Raw genomic sequence first — 21,308 nt, 5'->3', positions numbered from 1 at the left:
AAGTAAAACGAACTTCATTTTTAAAATTGATTAATTGATACTCAGAATGGTCACAAAGTTAAACTTTTTGTATGATTATCTTTCTCACTTCTAATATATAAAGTTCTAGCACTTTGGTTTAAGTAATCAACAACCCTAGACTACCCTTTTAACACTTGGGAACATTATAATACTTTCTTTATCCATTATAGATGTCAGGTTTTGCTTTGATTTGCGTTTTGTTGGTTGCTATGTTTTTCCCAGCACCTGAACCAATGAAGCATTTTGAGTTAGCTTTAAATTATAGCTCTAATATTGTTTGCTTCCTCATTGTCAAATAGAATTAGCACATAAAATTATGAAAACATAAGAGTTTTGAAGCCAAAGGGTACTTTAGAGATATCTAAATCTTTTTGAATTTCAGAGAAGTAAAATTAGTTTTTATGGTCATTAGCTAGGCAGTGCCACAAATATAGGATGGAGGTAAACCTTGTCACATGAAAAATACTGAAGAGTGAATGTTTAGAATGGAATAAAATACAATTTAGGGAGAGCATGATTAGGACTTAAAATATTTAAACTACGTACACTTCCCAGCAGGGGCAAAGCAAAGACTAAATGATGCATAGTGATATATAGAAATGCAGATTCAGGCTGGGCACAGTGGCTCACGCCTGTAATCCCAGCACTTTGGGAGGCCGAGGTGGGCGGATCATGAGGTCAGGAGTTCAAGACTAGCCTGGCCAACCTAGTGAAACCCCATCTTTACTAAAAATACAAACAAATTAGCCGGGTGTGGTGGCAGGCACCTGTAATCCTAGCTACTCGGGAGGCTGAGGCAGGAGAATCGCTTGAACCCCGGAGGCGAAGGTTGCCGTGAGCCTAGATCGCACCATTGCACTCCAGCCCTGGCGTCAGTGCAAGACTCTGTCTGGGGAAAAAAAAAAAAATGCAGATTCAGACTATAAAGAACTGTCTAATCACTAAGAAGTGGATTGTTTTAGGGTGTATTAATTCTTCATTAGAAGTCTCATAGCAGGGGCTCTGAGTCAGGGCAGGCACAAACATATTGTTTTACTGGGTAGATGGTAGAAGTAGGTCGTCCTCCAACTACAAGAATGTGTGACTGGCAATTCATAACTCTTTATATTTTACTGCACTATTAAAATACTTAGCAATCAATACATTACCTGCCAGGATAAGTAATTGGCTATAAAGTGTCTAATGTCTAATAATGATAATAATAGATCAGTTTTCCTAACTTTAAAGGCTAACAGAATAGTAATACTGATGGTACTTTTTTGTATATTAAGTAAATGAACAGATTATTGGACTCATAATAATTTTGATACCCTAATGACATTATACTCAATATCTGTTAAATGAAGGAATAGACAGATTACTTATCATTAGCCTCAGTTGCTGCAGTTGCCCTAACATGTAAGAATTGGCTATCGCATTTAACATAGGAGCCCCCAATTTTAGAACAAATTTGCAACCTCATTCACTGAGATTTGCAATTAACATATGCTAAGCAAAAGATACTTGCAGTATATGATTGTATAGACTCTCAAGTATACAGTCACCCCCTAAAATTGGGAATTGGGTTTATTCCAATGCCTCGTTTAATTTTTAATAATTCTGTAAGCAGCATGTTTTATTTGTAATTCCAGAACCACATGAGTGAATAAACAAAGAATGTAGTCCACTTTATAAGAAATGTCAGCATCCACAGTAAGTATATCACAAATCAACTTGTACTAATAAGTTAATTTTTTATTTCCAGTTGGCAGATATCCCTGTTACAATCTGTACATATCCATTTGTATTTGATGCCCAAGCAAAAACTACTCTGTTACAGACCGATGCAGTCTTACAGATGCAGGTAAAATATTATTTGAGAGGGTTTTTTTTTTTAATTGTTTCTTTGATGTTTCTGGACAGTAAATATTTGAAATTTTCCTAGGATCAGTAATGAAGGTACACAAAGTACTTTGGGTAGCTATAAAGAAGACTGCTGCATGTGATGTGTATATTCTTATGAGAGCATTTATAAAAAAAGGTTGCAGTGAAAATGGAATAACTTAACCTATAATCATTTTATATATTAAAAATTGTATAAGCCTCTTTCATTACAGAAATATTCAATCTTTATAAACCGTTTTACTAGTTTACTTGATAAGATGTTGGTTTGTTTCAAAATCTTGTTTCATTATATGTCCCCTTTTTATATGCTTGGTAAGAGATGGAAGTCACTAGAGGTGAGAGATGTTAAAAGTAGGAAGCATTTGATCTCTTGTTAGGAAGAAGATGTGAAATTTCCTTGAAGAAAGTTTCAATAATAAGGTATTAAACATTTTCCTGGGGTTGGTCACCATTATCTCCTATTCCTCTTTCTTTTCCCCTTCCTATCACCCTTTCCCATCCATTTTATGTTGAGAGTTCTTTCATTTATAGAGAGGATTTTTAAAACTACTTCATATTATGACTTTAAAGGGTTACAGTAAGTTTGCTTTATCATTTGATCCTGTAAATAAAAAAGATTTTGAGCTGCTTCCTCTGGTATAGAATATCTGACTATACCAACTAAGGATTAAGGAAAGGATGAAAAGAAAGCTTGAATATTTAATAGTCTAAAAATATTTTAAAAAATTAAAAACCTTCAAATCTTGGTAACCATTTTTATTCTGTTCAAATAAATGCATTTGGTATTCTAAATATTTTTGTAGTGTTCTATACTAACAGCTAGTAAGCCAATTTTTTGGAGGTCTTTGTTAAAACGGTAAGTTAATAACTTGGTGATTTTACCATGGGATATTCCATTTTAGAACAAGAACTCAGGGAGAACCATAATAAAAGAACAAAAGTTTTAAATGGTAAAAGTCAAATCCTTGGTTCGTGAGCACATACCATGATCACTCAGTTAAGTGAATTTGTGTAATACTTCCTTAGCCAGATCATTCCTTACTCTTTGTTTTTTATTTTTTATTTTTGAGACGGAGTTTCGCTCTTGTCGCCCAGTCTGTAGTGCAGTGGTACAGTCTCAGCTCACTGGAACCTCTGCCTTCCAGGTTCAAGTGATTCTCCTGCCTCAGCCTCCTGAGTAGCTGGGATTACAGGCACACACCACCACGCCCTGCTAATTTTGCATTTTTAGTAGAGACAGGATTTCACCATGTTGGCCAGGCTGGTCTTGAACTCCCGACCTCAAGTAATCTGCCCTCATTGGCCTCCCGAAGTGCTGGGATTACAGGCGTGAGCCACCGCGCCCAGCCTGTTCCTTATACTCTTTAAAGGTTTGTTTTTGCTCCTCACTCTTTACCCTCCCCTCCAGTGAATGTTTTTTAGAAAAACCAATGCTCAGATTTATCAGTATTACTACCGTTCTGTACTGGCTTACTTTAATGGTGTTATGAGTTATACATTATACATTAGTATAAAAACATTCAAAAGGGTACTCTTTATGCTCAGTTTATTAAGTTTTATGCTGTACTGGATACTGTTAGGTGCTATGTTAATTCAGTAGCATAGAAATTATAGAATACCTGTAACTAATAGGTAGAGGTTAGCTTGTTTCAGTCACAGTAGCTTTATTGTAGCATTGCTGTTAAAATGTTAATCTTTTGTTTTCTAGATGGCTATTGATCAGGCCCACAGGCAGAATGTCTCCTCTCTTTTTCTCCCAGTGATTGAATCTGTGAATCCCTGCTTAATTCTAGTGGTGCGTAGAGAAAATATTGTAGGAGATGCAATGGAAGTCCTTAGGAAAACAAAGAACATAGATTACAAGAAGCCACTCAAGGTAATTTGACATTTTCTGTGGTATAATTGGGACTTTTATTCAGAAGCTATGTTTAAAATTTTCCTATTTGTTTTTAGTGAATCTTTTAAACTTAATAAATAAAATTATATATATTTTAAACTATTAATTTTAGAGTATTAGTAATAAATAACATGTTCTAGGGTCTCCAGAATGTACTTTCATTTCTTTACAGTCTATTCGGTGTTTGCATTGTGCTATTTTAGGTTATATTTGTTGGAGAAGATGCTGTGGATGCAGGAGGGGTGCGCAAAGAATTTTTCTTGCTCATCATGAGGGAATTATTGGATCCTAAATACGGCATGTTTAGGTATTATGAAGATTCCAGGCTCATTTGGTTTTCTGATAAGGTAAAATGTCCAACCATCTAAATTACTTCTGTGTATATACCCATGTATTTATACCTGTATGTATCAAGTTAATTCAGTAAATAAGGAATTACTACTGGATCCCTAACATATAAGATCTGCTTTATTACAATTTGAGAAATTATAAACTTTGGACTTGGAGTTGTCAAAATACATTTGATGCTTACCACACATTTTAAATTAACAAAATAAATTAAGAGATGGTTAGCCAGAAAATAATGTTGACTATTCCTTCTGCTGATTTCAATTTGAGGATTGAATAATAACCACCAGATTAACTTTTCTTTTGGGAAAAATTAATTTATCATTAGGGATCATTGATTTATCTACCTTGTCATTTAGAGCAGGTCAGCAGACTATAGCCCATTAATCTCAAAGAAAAAAAAGTCACACCCACTCTTTTACCTATTGTCCAAGGCTACTTTCATGCTACAATAGCAGCGGCAGAGTTTAAGTAATTACAACAGTGACCCTATGTCCAGGAAACCCCAAAATATTTGCCATCTGGTTCTTTATAGAAAGTTTGCTGACCCAATTTAGTGATCATAAGTGAAAAGGATGGATCAGTTTAGTAGAACTCCTGACTTGAAAGAAATTTAGATAGAATAGCTATTGGTTGTAAAAACCTCAATGTAATATTTAATCATTCTGCCTGGAGGTTGGCTGTCTTGTGTAATGTTAGCAGCTTAGTGCCTAGACTCTAATTCATCAGGGGTTGCAAAATGGTGTGCTACTCTAATATTTCTTTTTCATTTATTAGCTTGGATACTTCTGTATAGAGAAATTTCCTCACATTTTCTGATTCCTTAGTAGTGCAATTCATAGGAAAGGATTCTATTTAGTTACCAATTTTTCAAAAGAATGAATTGGTTCATTAGCATAGTCCACTGGTAATAATTCATTTTTTGTGTTTTGCTTTCAAGTATCATTAGGTATTCATAGGTTTAAACATACTTGATGTTTTTCAATTCACTGCAGTTATTGTCTTTATTGATGCTCATATTGTCCCATCTTTGTTCAAGGAGAGCTCTTAAGGTTGGTGCCCAAGTCCTTTTGAAACAACCTATATACTTTTTGGTACCTTCCTTGCTACCTTGTGTACTTACTATGACAGAATGTTCCAGACTTATCTTACACATTTACTGCCTAACAGTACCAACATTACCACCAATATTATGATTACTAAAATGTTTTAAATTGTTTTTCAGTTCTTTTTGTACAAAGAGTATACCCTAATATAGATAGACAGCCAGATAATATAGTTTAGATAGACAGCCAGATAATATAGTTTTGATATCATTTAAAATTGTTATACTCTGTTGTTATACCACCAAGTGAATACTCATTTAAGCTAACTTATTTTTAGGGATTGCTTGTTCAAATTCAATTTAGTTTTACAATAATATAAAATACCTACATAGTTCCAAAGTCAAATCTACAAAATAAGATGTGTTAAAAGAGGTCAAGCTCCACCTTGTTTTCCCCTTCTTTCTATGGGTGATCTTTTGAAAATGTATGGGCTATCCTCCTTTAAATATATATATATATATATATATATGTATGTATGTATGTATGTATGTAGATAGCAATATATTACATACCAAAGTAATTTTCCTGGTTTTGACCATGGCTATGTAAGCTGTTACCACTGGAGAAAACTGAGTGAAGGGTACATGGGAGTTCTTTATATTATTTGTGCAATTTAGGTGTCTTTTTTTTTTTTTTTTTTTTCCAGACTGAGTCTCCCTCTGTCGCCCAGGCTGGAGTACAGTGGCGCAATCTCGGCTCACTGCAAGCTCTGCCTCCCAGGTTCATGCCATTCTCCTGCCTCAGCCTCCCGAGTAGCTGGGACTACAGGCGCCTGCCACCACGCCCGGCTAATTTTTTTTATATTTTTGGTAGAGACGGGGTTTCACCGTGTTAGCCAGGATGGTCTCGATCTCCTGACCTTGTGATCTACCCGCCTCGGCCTCCCAAAGTGCTGGGATTACAGGCGTGAGCCACCGCGCCCGGCCTCCAATTTATGAGTCTTTAAGATATTTTAAAATAAGTATTTTTTTGGCCGGGCACAGTGGCTCACACCTCTAATCCCAGCTCTTTGGGAGGCCAAGGTGGAGGTCAGGAGTCCAAGACCAGTCTAGCCAACATGATGAAACCCTGTCTCTACTAAAAATAGAAAAATTAGCTGGGCGTGGTGGTACACGCCTGTAATCCCAGCTACTCGGAAAGCTGAGGCAGGAGAATCGCTTGAACCCAATAGGGGGAGGTTGCAGTGAGCCAAGGTTGCGCCACTGCACTCCAGCCTAGTGACAAAACGACACTCTCTTTAGTCACGTTTAGCTGTTTGGATAGAGGTAAGGATAAGAGCAACAGTTGATTTTAATCACGTTTTGGTTTTAGCAAGTGAATGTAACACAGAAGGGAGTAAAAGGCAAGGGAGTTATTATAGTGAGGGATTATGGAATTTCAGCTTTGTGTGGACTTGGTTTGGACAAATAAATAAATTGTGATGGTGGAATTGTATTGAGGGGCTGAGATAAGAAGTCAGAGGTAATGGTTAGTTATGGAATGCTTGAAATTGAGATTTGGAGGGTTGTAGTTGAATGTAAGATATAATCATGGGTATGGGCATTGAGGTGTGGTGGAGAACAAGATTGTTGGAAACAGACAGGTCCAGAAACTGAGAGGCTAGTGTGTTGTATGCAGTTTTTTTGTCTGGATATTGAAGTTGCCAAAAACAATGGCAGAAATAGTGGTAGAGAAAGAAAGCATAAGATAGTGCCAAAGTTTATGAATGAAGGAATTGTGGAAGGTTTTTTATACAACTGCCCAAGGAACAGTTTCAGGGAATATAGTCAGTTGGCCCGTGTTTCAGAGGAGTTGGAAATTTTAGGATGGCAAATGGAAGGAAGTCTAGAAACACAGAAGAGCAAGGAGACCTACCTTAGCTCTAGATGCAATCATATGAAGGATTGAAAAGTGACACCATTTGTGAGAGCTGCAGAGGAAATGGTGTCCTCAGGAGACAGTCTTGTTTCCTTAGACAAAAAGGGGAAAAGATTTGGAGTTTAGGATATAAGCAGTTTTCCAAATGGTAGATTGTGAGTTCCAGAACAAACAGTGAAAGGGTTTGGTGGAGCAAGGACAGTCATAAAATTGTGTCAGACTTGAGGGCATCCCACGATGCCATATGGATGTGGGTTTAGGGATAACCTATGAGTTTCGAGGCTTTGTATTTGTTCTGTCAACAGGCATATAAGACATGATGGAGTTAGTCCTAATGGCCTCTGAGGTAAGTGGACAATCTGCTCAAATCCTAGCCTCCTTCCTGGCACTGGTCTCTTTATAAATAGGGAAGTTTGTAGTGGTGTAGCAGGTAGAATTTGAGAGGGCATATGAGGTTGGGGGCTGTGCTGCTAGAAACACAGAGTTCTCTCTGCCCTTTAGTCAGTTTTAAAGAGATAATGTTTTGAGACGAAGGGAGGGGCAGTTGTAATAAGCTTTATCATGAATCTCTTTGGGACCTTTCAAGTTCTATCTCACCTTGGCTGGTGAGAGCCCCTTGGAGCCGGCTCTACTCTTTGGTGTACTTCTGACATATCCCCATTATTCTTCAAGCATTTCCTTACATTTGGTACGGTAAACATTCCAGGTTTATCTTGTGTTTTCTCCACCCCAGCCGTGGCGTTAGCATTTTTCTTAAGAGCCGTGTCTTCTTTAAGTGGAAAATGGTATTTAGAAATCAAGCTCTGGGTGCTAAGTGTAGTACTTCTTGCTTCCGGGGAGTCAGTAGTTCTACTGGGTTCTTTCAGCTGATAGAAATAGGATCTGTATGTGTGTATACACACATGCATCCATAGACTTATCTATATTTAGAGCTGTATATATGTTGAAGACCATGAAATCAAACTGATACTTCTAATTCTATCCAAACACCAAAGAATTTACTCTAGCCTTCTTCCTTTCCATATTATGTATATAACTTTCATCATCAATGAGAAACCTTACTGCCATAATCTTTAAGATATTTACTTAAATCTCCCCTGTAGGGCTGGGTGTGGTGGCTCACGCCTGTAATCCCAGCACTTTGGGAGGCCGAGGTGGTTGGATCACCTGAGGTCAGGAGTTCAAAACCAGCCTGGCCAACATGGTGAAACCCTGTCTCTACTAAAAATACAAAAATTAGCTGGGCATGGTGGAACGCATCTGTAATCCCAGCTACTTAGGAGGCTGAGGCAGGAGAATCACTTGAACCTGGATGGCGGAGGTTGCAGTGAGCCGAGATCATGCCACTGCACTCCAGCCTGGGGACAGAGCAAGACTGTGTCTCAAAAAAAAAAAAAAAATCTCCCCTGTATGTATCCGTGGAGTCTTCAGGCTGCACTGGTCAAAAGCTCAACCTCAGACATACTGGACCACCCTCTCAGAGAAGGTATAATAGTAGGATGTTACCTGTGGATTTTTCCCAAATTCCCTTTATGGTGTTAAGGAAATTCCCTTCTGTCCCTAGTTTGTTCAGCATTTTTATCATAAAAGAATATTGGAGATACTCTTTTGTGTAATGGTTTTCCTTTTTTTTTGTTTTTTGTTTTTTTGATGGAGTCTTGCTCTATCCTCCAGGCTGGAGTGCAGTGGCACAATCTCAGCTTACTGCAAACTCCACCTTCCAGGTTCAAGCGATTCTCTTGCCTCAGCCTCCCAAGTAGCTGAGATTACAGGTGTGCGCCACCATACCTGGCTAGTTTTTTATATTGTTGGTAGAGACAAGGTTTCACCATGTTGGCCAGGCTGGTCTCAAACTACTGACCTCAGGTGATCCACCTGCCTCAGCCATTCAAAGTGCTGGCATGAGCCACCGCGCCCAGCTATGTGATGCTTTTTCTACATCAGTAGAGATTACCATGTGGTTCGTTTCATTCTGTTAATATGGTACATTATGCTGGTTGATTTTCTTATGTTGAATCACCCTTGCATTCCTGGGGTAAATCCCACTTGGTAATAGTGTATAATCCTTTTAATAGGCTACTTTATTGAGGTTGCTATTATTTTGTTGACAATTTTCACATCTATAGTCATAAGGGATATTGGTTTGTAGGGTTGGATTTTTGTTTGTTACTGTTTTTTTGTTTTGGGGTGTGTGTGCAAGGTCCTTTTCTGGTATTTTGATAGTGATGAGCTCATAGAATGATTTAGGAAATATTCCCTCTGCTGTGATCTTTTGGAAGAGTTTGAGAATTGCCGTTAATTCTCCTTTAAATGTTTGGTAGAATCTGATCCTTGGCTTTTCTTTGTTGGAAGATTTTTATTATTTTTATTTTTTATTTTTTTTTTGAGACAGAGTCTCACTTTGTCACCCCAGCTGGAGTGCAGTGGCACGATCTCAGCTCACCGCAACCTCCGCCTCCTGGGTTCAAGCGATTCTCCTGCCTCAGCCTCCCAAGTAGCTGGGACTACAGGTGCATGCCACCATGCCTGGCTTAGTTTTTGTATTTTTTGTATTTTTATTTTATTTTATTTTATTTTTTAGTAGAAACGGGGTTTCACTGTGTTAGCCAGGATGATCTCGATCTCCTGACCTTGTGATCCTCCCTCCTCGGCCTCCCAAAGTACTGGGATTACAGGAGTGAGCCACTGCGCCCGGCCTGGAAGATTTTTTAATTATAGATTTAATCTCTTTAATTTTTATGGGTTTATTCAGATTTTCTAGTTTTTTTGTAGTGTTAGCTGAGTTCAGTTGGTCCTTCGTATCTGTGGGTTTCACATCTATGGATTCAACTAACCACAGATAAAAATAATGGGAAAAAAATTGCATCTGTACTGAACATGTAACAGACTTTTTGTCATTATTCCTTAAACAATATAGGATAACAGCTATTCACATAACATTTACATTGTATTTGGTATTATAAGTATTTTAGAGATTATTTTAAATATACAGGATGATGTGCATACATTATATGCAAATACTCTACACCATTTTATATCAGGGACTTTTGAGTATCCTTGAATGTTGGTATTAGCTGCAGGTCCTGGAACCAATCCTCCGTGAATACCAGAGGAGAACTGTAGTTTGTGGGTTTCTAGGAATTTGTCCATTTCCTCTAGGTTATCTATTTTGTTGGTATACAATTGCTCATAATGTTTTCTTATAATCTTATTTCTGTAAAATAATAATGGCCCCACTTTCATTCCTGATTTTAGTCATTTTAATCTTCTTTTTTCCTTGGTCAGTCTAGCTAAAGGCTTGTCACTTTGTTAACCTTTTAAAAGAACCAACTTTTGGCTTTGTTGCTTCTGTGTATTTTTCTTTTTTTTTTTTTTTTGAAGCAAAAGTAATTCTGCTTCATTGATGTAGGAATTAGTATAATCATTGAAATACATCCAGAGGGTGCAGCCTTTATAGGAAGAGGAAGTCAGCATTAATTTGTTTAAAATACTAACACTTAACTACAAGTGCAAAGTTAAACAACAGGACTCCTATAGATTGTGCATTAAAGGTGAAGTCAAGAGGAAAAATGATGCAGGGAAATAACAATTTTCTCTCTTTTTAAAAAAATTTCAATAGGTTTTTGGGAAACAGGTGGTGTTTGGTTGCATGAGTAAGTTCTTTAGTGGCGATTTCTGAGATTTTGGTGCACCCATCACCCGAGCAATATACGCTGTACCCAATGTGTAGTCTTTTATCCCTCACCCCCGCCCCCACCCTTTCCCACAAGTCCCCGAAGTCCATTGTATCATTCTAATGCATTTGCATCCTCATAGCTTAGCTCCTGCTTATGAGTGAGAACATAGGATGTTTGGTTTCCCATTCCTGAGTTATTTCTCTGAGAATAATGGTCTCCAGGTCCACTGAGGTTGCTGTGAATGCCATTATTGCATTCCATGTTATAGCTGAATAGTATTCCACGGTATATATATTTTTTTATCCACTTGCTGATTGATGGGCATTTGGGCTGGTTCCATATTTTTGCAATTGTGAATTGTGCCACTGTAAACATACATGTGCAATTATCTTTTTTGTATAATAACTTCTTTTCCTCTAGGTAGATAACCAGTAGTGGGATTGCTGGATCAAATGGTAGATCTACTTTTAGTTCTTTTTTTTTTTTTTTTTTTTTGAGATGGAGTCTCACTCTGTCGCCCAGGCTGGAGTGCAGTGGCGCTATCTTGGCTCGCTGCAAGCTCCGCCTCCCAGGTTCACGCCATTCTCCTGCTTCAGCCTCCCAAGTAGCTGGGACTGCAGGCGCCCACCACCACGCCTGGCTAATTTTTTATTTTTACTTTTAGTAGAGACAGGGTTTCACTGTGTTAGCCAGGATGGGCTCGATCTCCTGACCTCGTGATCCACCCGCCTCAGCCTCCCAAAGTGCTGGGATTACAGGCGTGAGCCACCGTGCCTGGCCAACTTTTAATTCTTTTTAAAAATTGTATTTATTTATTTATTTATTTATTTATTTTGAGGGTGCGAGATAGAGTCTTGCTCTGTCACCCAGGCTGGAATGCAGTGGCACAGTCTCGGCTCACTGCAACCTCTGCCTCCCATGTTCAAGCCATTCTTGTGCCTCAGCCTCCCAAGTAGTTGGGACTATAGACGCACCTCACCACGCCCAGCTAGTTTTTGTATTTTTAGTAAAGACAGTGTTTTGGCATGTTGGCCAGGCTGGTCTTGAACTCCTGACCTCAGGTTATTCACTTACCTCAGCCTCCCAAGGTGCTGGGATTGCAGGTGTGAGCCACCATGCCTGGCCTACTTTTAGTTCTTTAGGGAATCTCCACACTGTTTTCCATAGTGGTTGTACTAGTTTACCTTCCCACCAACAGTGTAGAGTGTTCCCTTTTCACCACATCCACGCCAACATCTACTGTTTTTTTATTTTTTTATTATGGCTATCCTTGTGGGAGTAAGGTGGTATTGCATTGTGGTTTTGATTTGCATTTCCCTGATCATTAGTGACATTGAGCAGTTTTTCTTTTTTTTTTTCTTTTTGCCATTTGTATATCTACTTTTGAGAATTGTCTATTCATGTCCTTAGCCCAGTTTTTGATGGGATTGTTTTTTTCTTGCTGAATAATTATCTGAGTTCCTTGTAGATTCTGGGTTGTGTATTATTTTTCTATTCTCTAATACATTTATCACTGCTTTAATATTTAGTTTTCTCCATCTGCTAGCTTTGGGTATAGTTTGTTCTTAGTTCCTTAGGATATAAACTTAGGTTATTGACTTGAGATCATTCCCTTTTTTTTAGTTTAAGTGTTTACAACTATTAGTTTCCCTCTGAACACTATTTTTGCATCCTATAAGTTGTAGTATGCTGTGTTTTCATTAGTCTCTTAAGTATTTTCTAATTTCCCTTGTGATTTCTTCTTTGATCTTTTGGTTGTTTAAGAGTGTATTGTTTAGACTGGGCATGGTGGCTCATGCCTGTAATCCCAGCACTTTGGGAGGCCAAGGCGGGCAGATCACCAGGTCAGGAATTCAAGACCAGCCTGGCCAACATGGTGAAACCCCGTCTCTGCTAAAAATACAAAAAAAAAAAAAAAAAAAAAAGAGTGTATTGTTTAATTTCCATATGTTTGTGAATTTTCCAGATTTCCTTTTGTTATTTCTAGTTTCATTCCATTATGATATGAGAAGATAATTTTTTATGATTTTAATCTTTTTAAAATTTATTGAAAGTTTTGTGACCTAACATATGGTCTATCCTAGAAGATGTTCCATGTACACTTAAAAAGAATGTTTATTCTACTTTTATTGGATAGAGTATTCTATATATGTCTGATAGGTCTTGTTGGTTTATAATGTAGTTCAGGTTCTCTATTTCCTTATTGATCTTTGGATTGTTGTATACATTAATGATAGTGGGATATTAAAGCTACCAGTTATTATCTTAGAACTGTCTATACCTCCCTTTGATTCTGTCAGCTTTTGCCTTATATATTTTGGAGCTGTGTTGTTAGGTTCATAACTATTTGTAATTGTTATATCTTCTTGATGAATTGACCCTGTTATCAATATTTGTCTCATATCAATTTTGCATCATATTAGTCTATTTTGTCTTAGTATAGTTTCTCTAGCTCTCTTTTGTTACCATTTACATGGAATAACTGTTTTCCACCTATTTCTGTCTTTGGACCTAAAGCAAGACTTGTATTTTTTTAAAGACTTGTTTTGTGGCCTAACATATATGATCCATCCGTATGTTGCAGAGAACAATGTGTATTCTTCAGCTGCTGGATGAAATGTCCTATAAATATCTGTTAAATCCATTTGGTCTGTAGTGCAGATTAAGTCCAATGTTTCTTCATTGATTTTCTGTTAGAATGATCTGTCCAATGCTGTAAGTGGAGTGTTGAAGTCTCCAGCTATTATTGTATTGGGGTCTCTCTCTCTCTCTTTAGCGGTAATAATATTTGCTTCGTATATCTGGGCAGTCCAGTATGGGTGCATATTTATATTTGTAATTTTGTTTTGTTTTGTTTTGTTTTGAGACAGAGTCTCACCTTGTCACCCAGGCTGGAGTGCAGTGGCTCAATCTTGACTCAATGCAACCTCTACCTCCCAGGTTCATACTATTCTCCTGCCTCAGCCTCCCGAGTAGCTGGGACTACAGGTGTCTGCCACCATGCCCAGTTAATTTTTGTATTTTTAGTAGAGATGAGGTTTCACCATGTTGGCCAGGATGGTCTCGATCTCTTGACCTCATGATCCGCCCACCTCGGCCTCCCAAAGTGTTGGGATTACAGGTGTGAGCCACTGCGTCTGGCCTATATTTGTAATTGTTATATCTTCTTGCTTAATTGACCCCTTTATCATTATATAATGACCTTCTTTGTCTTCTTTTATAGTTTTTGTCTTGCATCTGTTTTGTCTAATACCTTGTATTAGACAAAATAGTTAACATTTGCATGGAATATCTTTTTCCATCTCTTTATTTTCAGTATATGTGTCTTGACAAGTGAAGTGTGTTTCTTCTAGGCAGCAGATCATTGGGTCTTGTTGTGTGTGTGTGTGTGTGTGTGTGTGTGTGTGTGTGTGTGTGTGTGTTTTATCCATTTACCTAGTCTGTATCTTTTGATTGGAGAGTTTAGTCCATTTATATTGATTGATAAGGAGTTACTCTTGCATTTTTTTTTTTTTGTTTTGGACATAGGGTCTTGCTCTGTCACCCAGGCTAGAATGCAGTGGTGTGATCACAACTCACTGAAGCCTCTCCTGGATTCCAGTGATCCTCCCACTTCAGCCACCAAGCAGCTAGGACTATAGGCACGTGCCACCATGCCTGGCCAATTTTTATATTTTGTATAGAGATGGAGTTTCACCATGTTGCCCAGGCTGGTCTCAAATTCCTGGGCTCAAGTGATCTGCCTACCTCCGCCTCACTAAGTGCTATGTAAGCCAGCAGTGCCCAGCTATTCCTGCCATTTTTAAATGTGTTCTGGTTGTTTTTTGCCCTTCCTTCCTTCCTTCCTTCCTTCCTTCCTTCCTTCCTTCCTTCCTTCCTATTCCATTCCTTTTTGTGAAAGTGACTTTTCTCTGGTGGTATGTTTTGATTTCTTTTTTTTTATTTTTCATGTATCTGTCGTATGTTTTTTGATTTGAGTTTACCATGAGGCTTGCAAATAGCTTATAACCCAATATTGTAAACACCAATTACATAAACTAACACGCAAAGAGAAAACTAATAAAAACTTTATGCTTTAACTGTGTTCCCCTGGTTTTTAACTTTGTGTTGTTTCTGTTTATTTTACTACACTGTCTATGTCTTGTAGCTGTAGTTATTATTTTTTATTGGTTCATGTTTTAGTCTTTATACTCAAGATATGGGTAGTTTATACACCACAATTAGAGTGTCATAATATTCTGTTTTTCTGTGTATTTACTATTACCAGTGAGTTTTGCTCCTTCACATGATATTGCTCATTAAAGTTCTTATCTTTCAGACTGAAGAACTCAATTTAGTTTTTCTTCTTGAACAGGTCTCATGTTGATAAAATCCCTCAGCTTTTATTTTTCTGGGAAGATCTTTATTTGTCCTTCATGTTTGAAGGATATTTTCACTGGATATACATACTATTCTAGGATAAAAGTTTTTTCCTTCAGCACTGTAAATATGTCATGCCATTCTCCTGGCCTGTAAGGTTTCCATTGAAAAGTCTACTGCTAGATGTACTGGAGCTCCACTGTATGTTGTTTCTTTTCTCTTGCTGCTTTCAGGATCCTTTCTTTATCCTTGACCTTTGGGAGTTTGATTATTAAATATCTTGAAGTAGTCTTATTTGGGCTAAATTTGCTCTGTATTCTGTAACCTTCTTGTACTTGAATATTGATACCTTTCCCTAGGTTTGGGATGTTCACTGTTATTATCTCTTTGAACAAACTTTCCATCCCATTTCTTTCTCTACCTCCTCTTTAAGGCCAATAACTCTTAGATTTGCCCTTTTGAGGCGATTCTCTAGATCTTGTAGGAGTGCTTCATTCTTTCTTTTTTTTTCTTTTGGCTCCTCTGATTGTGTACTTTGAAATAGCCTGTCTTCAAGCTCACTAATTGCTTCTTTTTCTTGGTCAGTTCCACTGTTGACAGACACTGATGCATTATTCTTCAGCATGTCAGTTGCATTTTTCAACTCTAGAATTTCTGCTTCTTTTTATTTTACTCTGTTAAATTTATCTGATAGGATTCTGAGTACCTTTTCTGTGTTATCTTGAATTTCTTTTTCCTCAAAACAGCTATTTTGAATTCTCTGTCTGACTGAAAGGTCATATATCTCTGTCTCTCCATGATTGGTCACTGGTGCTGTTTAGTTCGTTTGGTGAGGTCATGTTTTCCTGGGTGGTTGTGATGTTTGTGGATGTTCATTGGTGTCTGGGCACTGAAGAGTTAGGTATTTATTGTAGTCTTCACAGTCTGGTTTTATTTGTACTCATCCTTCTTAGGAAGGCCTTCCAGGTATTTGGAGGGACTTGGGTGTTGTGATCTAAGTTTTTGGTCATTGCAGCCATATCTGCATTAGGGGGCACCCCAAGCCCAATATCACTGTGTCTCTTGCAAACTAAGAGGTACTGTCCTGGTCTTGGATAAGATTTGGAAGAATCCTCTGGATTATCAGGCAGAGACTCTTGTTCTCTTTCCTCACTTTTTCCCAGAGTCTTTCTATGCTGAGCTCTCTGGAGCTGGGGGAGGGGTGACACCAGCACCTTTGTAGCCACCACTACTGGGACTGCACTGGGTCAGACCTGAAGCCAGCACAACACTGGGTCTCACCTAAGGCTCATGGTAACCACTGCCTGGCTACTGCCTTTGTTTGCTTAAGGCCCTAGGGCTCTGCAGTCAGCAGGTGGTGAAGCCAGCCAAGCTTGTGTTCTTCCCTTCAGTGCAGAGAGTTCCCCTCAGTCCCAGTTGGGTCCAGAAATGCTGTCTGAGAGCCAGGGCTTGGAGTCAGAAACCTTAAGGAACCTACCTGGTGCTCTGTTCTACCGTGGCCGTGCTGGCATCCAAGCCACAAGGCAAAATTGTTCCCACTCTACAGGCCCCATCCATAGAATAATTAGGTGGGGACCTGTCAAAGGAGAACCCTCAAATGTCAGCATATATTGGTTTTTTTATCCTTTGGGTTTTCAAGAAAGGTTGTAACCCTGGATGTCTGTGTTTTAGTAGTGTTCTGGACCCTGGAAAGGGAAGCTAGGATTCTCCTTGTTCACTGTACAGACCTTCATTTGATCCCTTTGTTTTCAGTGGAGCACCCTAACTATCAGCTGTCTCAGATTCCAGACCCTCTGGTTCAGGCTCTCCAAAAAGGCAAAGGACTTTCCACCAAGCATCCTAGTTTCAACCCTACTCTAATACCTCTGCCTTTTAGAGTCTTTATGTTTACCAGCTGAGCTAACTGGGCTACCTCTGATATTGCGGGTATTGGTACTTCCAGTTCCTGAGCCTGTAGCACAAATTAGCTGTAAGTTACTATTTCAATTTTTTCTGCTTTACCAATTCAGTTACCAGCCATTTGTCTACTTTTCATATTTTGAAATGTTATTAACATCTCTTTATTGCTCTTACCTCCCTTATTCTCTTTTTTCCTGTGGACTTATACCATTTTTCCTCCTTCTCTTTTAGAGGGTTTTAGGAGGGGGAAAGATTTAACACTTTAATCAGTCTGCTCTATTTAAGAACTTTCTAAACTTAAACAGAATTAAGACATAACAGCACAGAAAGATTAATTTGACCACTGAAAACTGTTACATTTATGCATAGCAGAAAACATAAAATTGAAAAGCATGTAACAGGCTGGGTTGTATGTAACAAATATGACACAGAGTAATACTCCTAATATATGAAGAATTCAAATACAAATACTTAAGAAAAACATTATCCCCCAAAAGATAAGTGGGCAAAGTACCTGGAGAGATATTTCATGAGCACATATGTATCTCTGATTTTCAGTATCACAAATAGTCAGAAATGTGTACTAAAGCAAGTTGTCATTTTAAACTCAAAAGAAAAATGTGTTTGTGTGTGCATAGAGTATATATACAGATGAAAATGTGAAGAGTAGGGCATTTTCCTGGACTGCAAATGGCAGTTTAAACTGGAACAGGAGCTGGCGCAGTATCTCACGCCTGTAATCTCAGCACTTTGGGAGGCCAAGGCGGGTGGATCACCTGAGGTCAGGGGTTCGAGACCAGCCTGACCAACATGGAGAAACCCCATTTCTACTGAAAAATACAAAATTAGCCAGGTATGGTGGCTCATGCCTGTAATCCCAGCTACCCAGGAGGCTGAGCCAGGAGAATCACTTGAACCCAGGAGGTGGAGGTTGCCGTGAGCCAAGATCGCGTCATTGCACTCCAGCCTGGGCAACAAGAGTGAAACTCCATCTCAAAAACAAACAAACAAACAAACAAACAAACTGGAATGGGGGTAGAGGAAAACAGATTAGCAATATGCTTGACTGTCTTTTGACTTATGAATTCTTCCTTAGGAAGTAGAATTTCTCCTAGGGAAATATTTCAAACTATGGACAAAAATATGCAAAAAGATGTCCATCTTATTTTTAATACTACTAGCTAGGTAGAATAACTGACATTTATTGAACCTTTAGTGTGTGTTTCAAGAACTGTGCTAAAAGTGTTTAACGTATATTATCCCATGTAATCCTCACAACAACCATATGAGATAAATACTATATTTACCTTCTTTGAAAACACAGAGGCTAGACTGCTAAACCAGGCTGGAGCCCAGGTCTTATTTAAAACATTTGTTCTTTAACCATCATGTTCACAATTTTCTGTAAATACATATTACTTTTATAAAGATGAGGGAAAAAAATAAACATTTTCAGTGTGTCAGTAGTGTAAGTATGTTTCAGTTATCTAAGCATCCAAGGAGAGTAAAACAGCTAAATTTAGCAACTCATTGTACTTTTATGATACAATATGCAGCCATTAAAAAGTCATGTTTTGGCCAGGCACGGTGGCTCACGCCTGTAATCCCAGCACTTTGGGAGGCTGACGTGAGCAGATCACCTGAGGTCAGGAGTTTGAGACCAGCCTGACCAATATGGTGAAACCCCGTCTCTACTAAAAATACAAAAATTAGCCTGGCTGTGGTGGTGTGTGCCTGAGGCGGGAGAATCTCTTGAACCCAGGAGGCATACGTTGCAGTGAGCAGAGATCACACCACTGCACTCCATCCTGGGTGACAGAGGGAGACCTTATCTCAAAAAAAAAAACAAACAAAAAAAAGTTGTGTTTTAGAAGAACATTTAATGACATAATACTCATGTAATTAGAAAATGAGATAAAATCTTAAATACAGTGTATTAAAAATATTTTTCTGAGCTTATTATAGGTGGAAATACACAAAAAATTTTTAATCATTATTCCTGAGTGATTAGTTTACAGGTGTTTATTCATTTTCTTTTCTATGTTTTTTCTTTGTTTTCCAAATTTCGAATGTGTATTACTTTTTAAATCAGAAAAAAAGTTATAGTAATTATTTCACCTATTAACTTACTGTCGAATGACATGAATATGCTTATATGTCTGGGAAAAATCAGTTGTAAAGTCATATGTATAGTATGATTTCAGCTAGATACATTTTTTTTAAGTCTGAGAAAATATGCTACATGGAAATGTACAAAAATACTAACAGTGATGTTATCCCAGGGAGACAGTAATGAGGATGAACTTTTGTTATTTATTACTTTTTTCTCTATCTTCAAACTTGTATATGAGCATATTTACGTAATCTTAGAAAATTTAATATTTTAACTTGGAGGACATGTGTTTACTTTTTCTTATATTTTTAGACATTTGAAGACAGTGATTTGTTCCATTTGATTGGTGTTATCTGTGGCTTAGCAATTTATAATTTTACCATTGTGGACCTCCATTTTCCTTTGGCTTTATATAAGAAACTACTGAAAAAGAAGCCATCCTTGGATGATTTGAAAGAACTAATGCCTGATGTTGGGAGGTTAGTTGGAAAAAAAAGTCAAAAGGTAGTAGGGTTTGGGAGGTAAGAAGTGGGGAAGGTACAGAAAGCTTTCCTTCTATGAAAAAATATATTTTGTTCTTCTTGTTAAATTTCTTAAATAAACAAATGCCCTTCTAATAAAGGAAAATCCATTATGTTTCTCAGATCAAAATTTTCTATTGAAAGACTAAATTTGGCTGGCCCAGTGGCCCACACCTGTAATCCTAGCATTTTGGGAGACCGAGGCAGGTGGATCACCTGAGGTCAGGAGTTTGAGACCAGCGTGGAGGTCAGGAGTTCGAGACTAGTATGACCAACATGGCGAAACCCCATCTATACTAAAATACAAAAATTAGCCAGGCGTGGTGGCCCACGCCTGTAGTCCCAGCTACTCAGGAGGCTGAGGCAAGAGAATTGCTTGAACCCAGGAGGCGGAGGTTGCAGTGAGCCAAGATTGCGCCATTGCACTCCAGCCTGGGTGACAGAGCAAGACTCCGTCTCAAAAAAAAAAGACTAAATTTTTAGTTGTTTGACAATACCTTGCAAATATCAGATAATCACCTTAGGAAAGTAAATTTTTTTTCTGAGAGTGGTTAAATGATTTATTTGGACTTTTACTTCTGATAACCTTCATTCCTAGTTTGAATATGTGAAATTTATTTTTATTTATTAAATAAAATGGATTAAAAATTTTATATAAATTAGGACAAATGGGCCAGGCACGGTGGCTCACGCCTGTAATCCTAGCACTTTGGGAGGCCGAGGTGGGCAGATCACGAGGTCAGGAGTTCGAGACCAGCCTGGCCAACATGGTGAAACCTGGTCTCTACTAAAAATACAAAAATTAGCCGGGCATGGTGGCGGGCGCCTGTAATCCCAGCTGCTCTGGCTGAGGCAGGAGAATTGCTTTTAAAAACCCAGGGGGCAGAGGTCGCAGTGAGCCAAAATCATGCCACTGCACTTCAGCCTGGGCGACAGAGCAAGACTCCATCTCGGGAAAAATAAAATAAAATAAAATAAGGAAAAATGTTAAAAATAGTTGGATACATGGCCTTTGTATTCAGAAAAGTGATAAGAACCTTTTACTAATTTTTTTCCTTAAGCATCATTTATAAGTTTGCCATTGTGTATTCACTATTCTGAAACAAATATAAAATTACAAATTGACAAAAGGATTTTACCAAGAGGGAATGAGAAGTATATATATATATATATATCCATAAGTAAAATAGTCAAAATATCCAATAATTTTTTCCTCTCAGAAACATATATATTATTTTGCAGAAGCATGCAACAGTTACTGGATTATCCAGAAGATGACATAGAGGAAACATTTTGTCTTAATTTTACGGTAAGATGGAAGGACATAGGTTAGCCTGATTATTCATCATCTCTTTTATTTAACAGCCATGTCTTAGGGTTTTTCTTTATTTTGATGGATGGAATTCTTAAAGAACCCTTTAGCTAACATTTATTGAGCATTTACTACATGCTAGCTAGTCATAGTACATGCATTTCATTTAATCCTCAGCAATCCAGTGAGGTTGGGATTATCCCCGGTTTACAGATGAAGAAAACTGAAAACAGTCATTACGTTGGGGAGTCAGTATGCATACAAGCCTCTGTGACTTAAACCTGTGTACTTTATCATTATGCTAAAGATATTGA

General features: G+C 37.9%; 1 protein-coding gene across 49 annotated transcripts in view; it reads left to right on the top strand.

Moving 5' to 3' along the window:
- The window catches only part of HERC4 (HECT and RLD domain containing E3 ubiquitin protein ligase 4), a 154,030-nt gene that overhangs the window by 115,776 nt on the left and 16,946 nt on the right, over positions 1–21,308 (top strand). For 39 of the 49 annotated variants that reach the window (XM_054660160.2, XM_054660159.2, XM_001167783.7 and 36 more), the window contains 5 exons: positions 1,766–1,864; positions 3,614–3,781; positions 4,006–4,149; positions 19,474–19,640; positions 20,925–20,991. In XM_054660160.2, the coding sequence (XP_054516135.2) occupies positions 1,766–1,864; positions 3,614–3,781; positions 4,006–4,149; positions 19,474–19,640; positions 20,925–20,991 (645 nt within the window). The remainder of the gene's footprint in view (positions 1–1,765; positions 1,865–3,613; positions 3,782–4,005; positions 4,150–19,473; positions 19,641–20,924; positions 20,992–21,308) is intronic. The other 10 variants (XM_054660154.2, XM_001167652.6, XM_063780679.1 and 7 more) reach the window with 2 other exon arrangements.

This window comes from Pan troglodytes, chromosome 8, assembly GCF_028858775.2.
Source record: "Pan troglodytes isolate AG18354 chromosome 8, NHGRI_mPanTro3-v2.0_pri, whole genome shotgun sequence".
NCBI classification, from domain to species: Eukaryota; Metazoa; Chordata; class Mammalia; order Primates; family Hominidae; genus Pan; species Pan troglodytes.
This window is presented reverse-complemented; position numbering and strand designations above follow the sequence as displayed.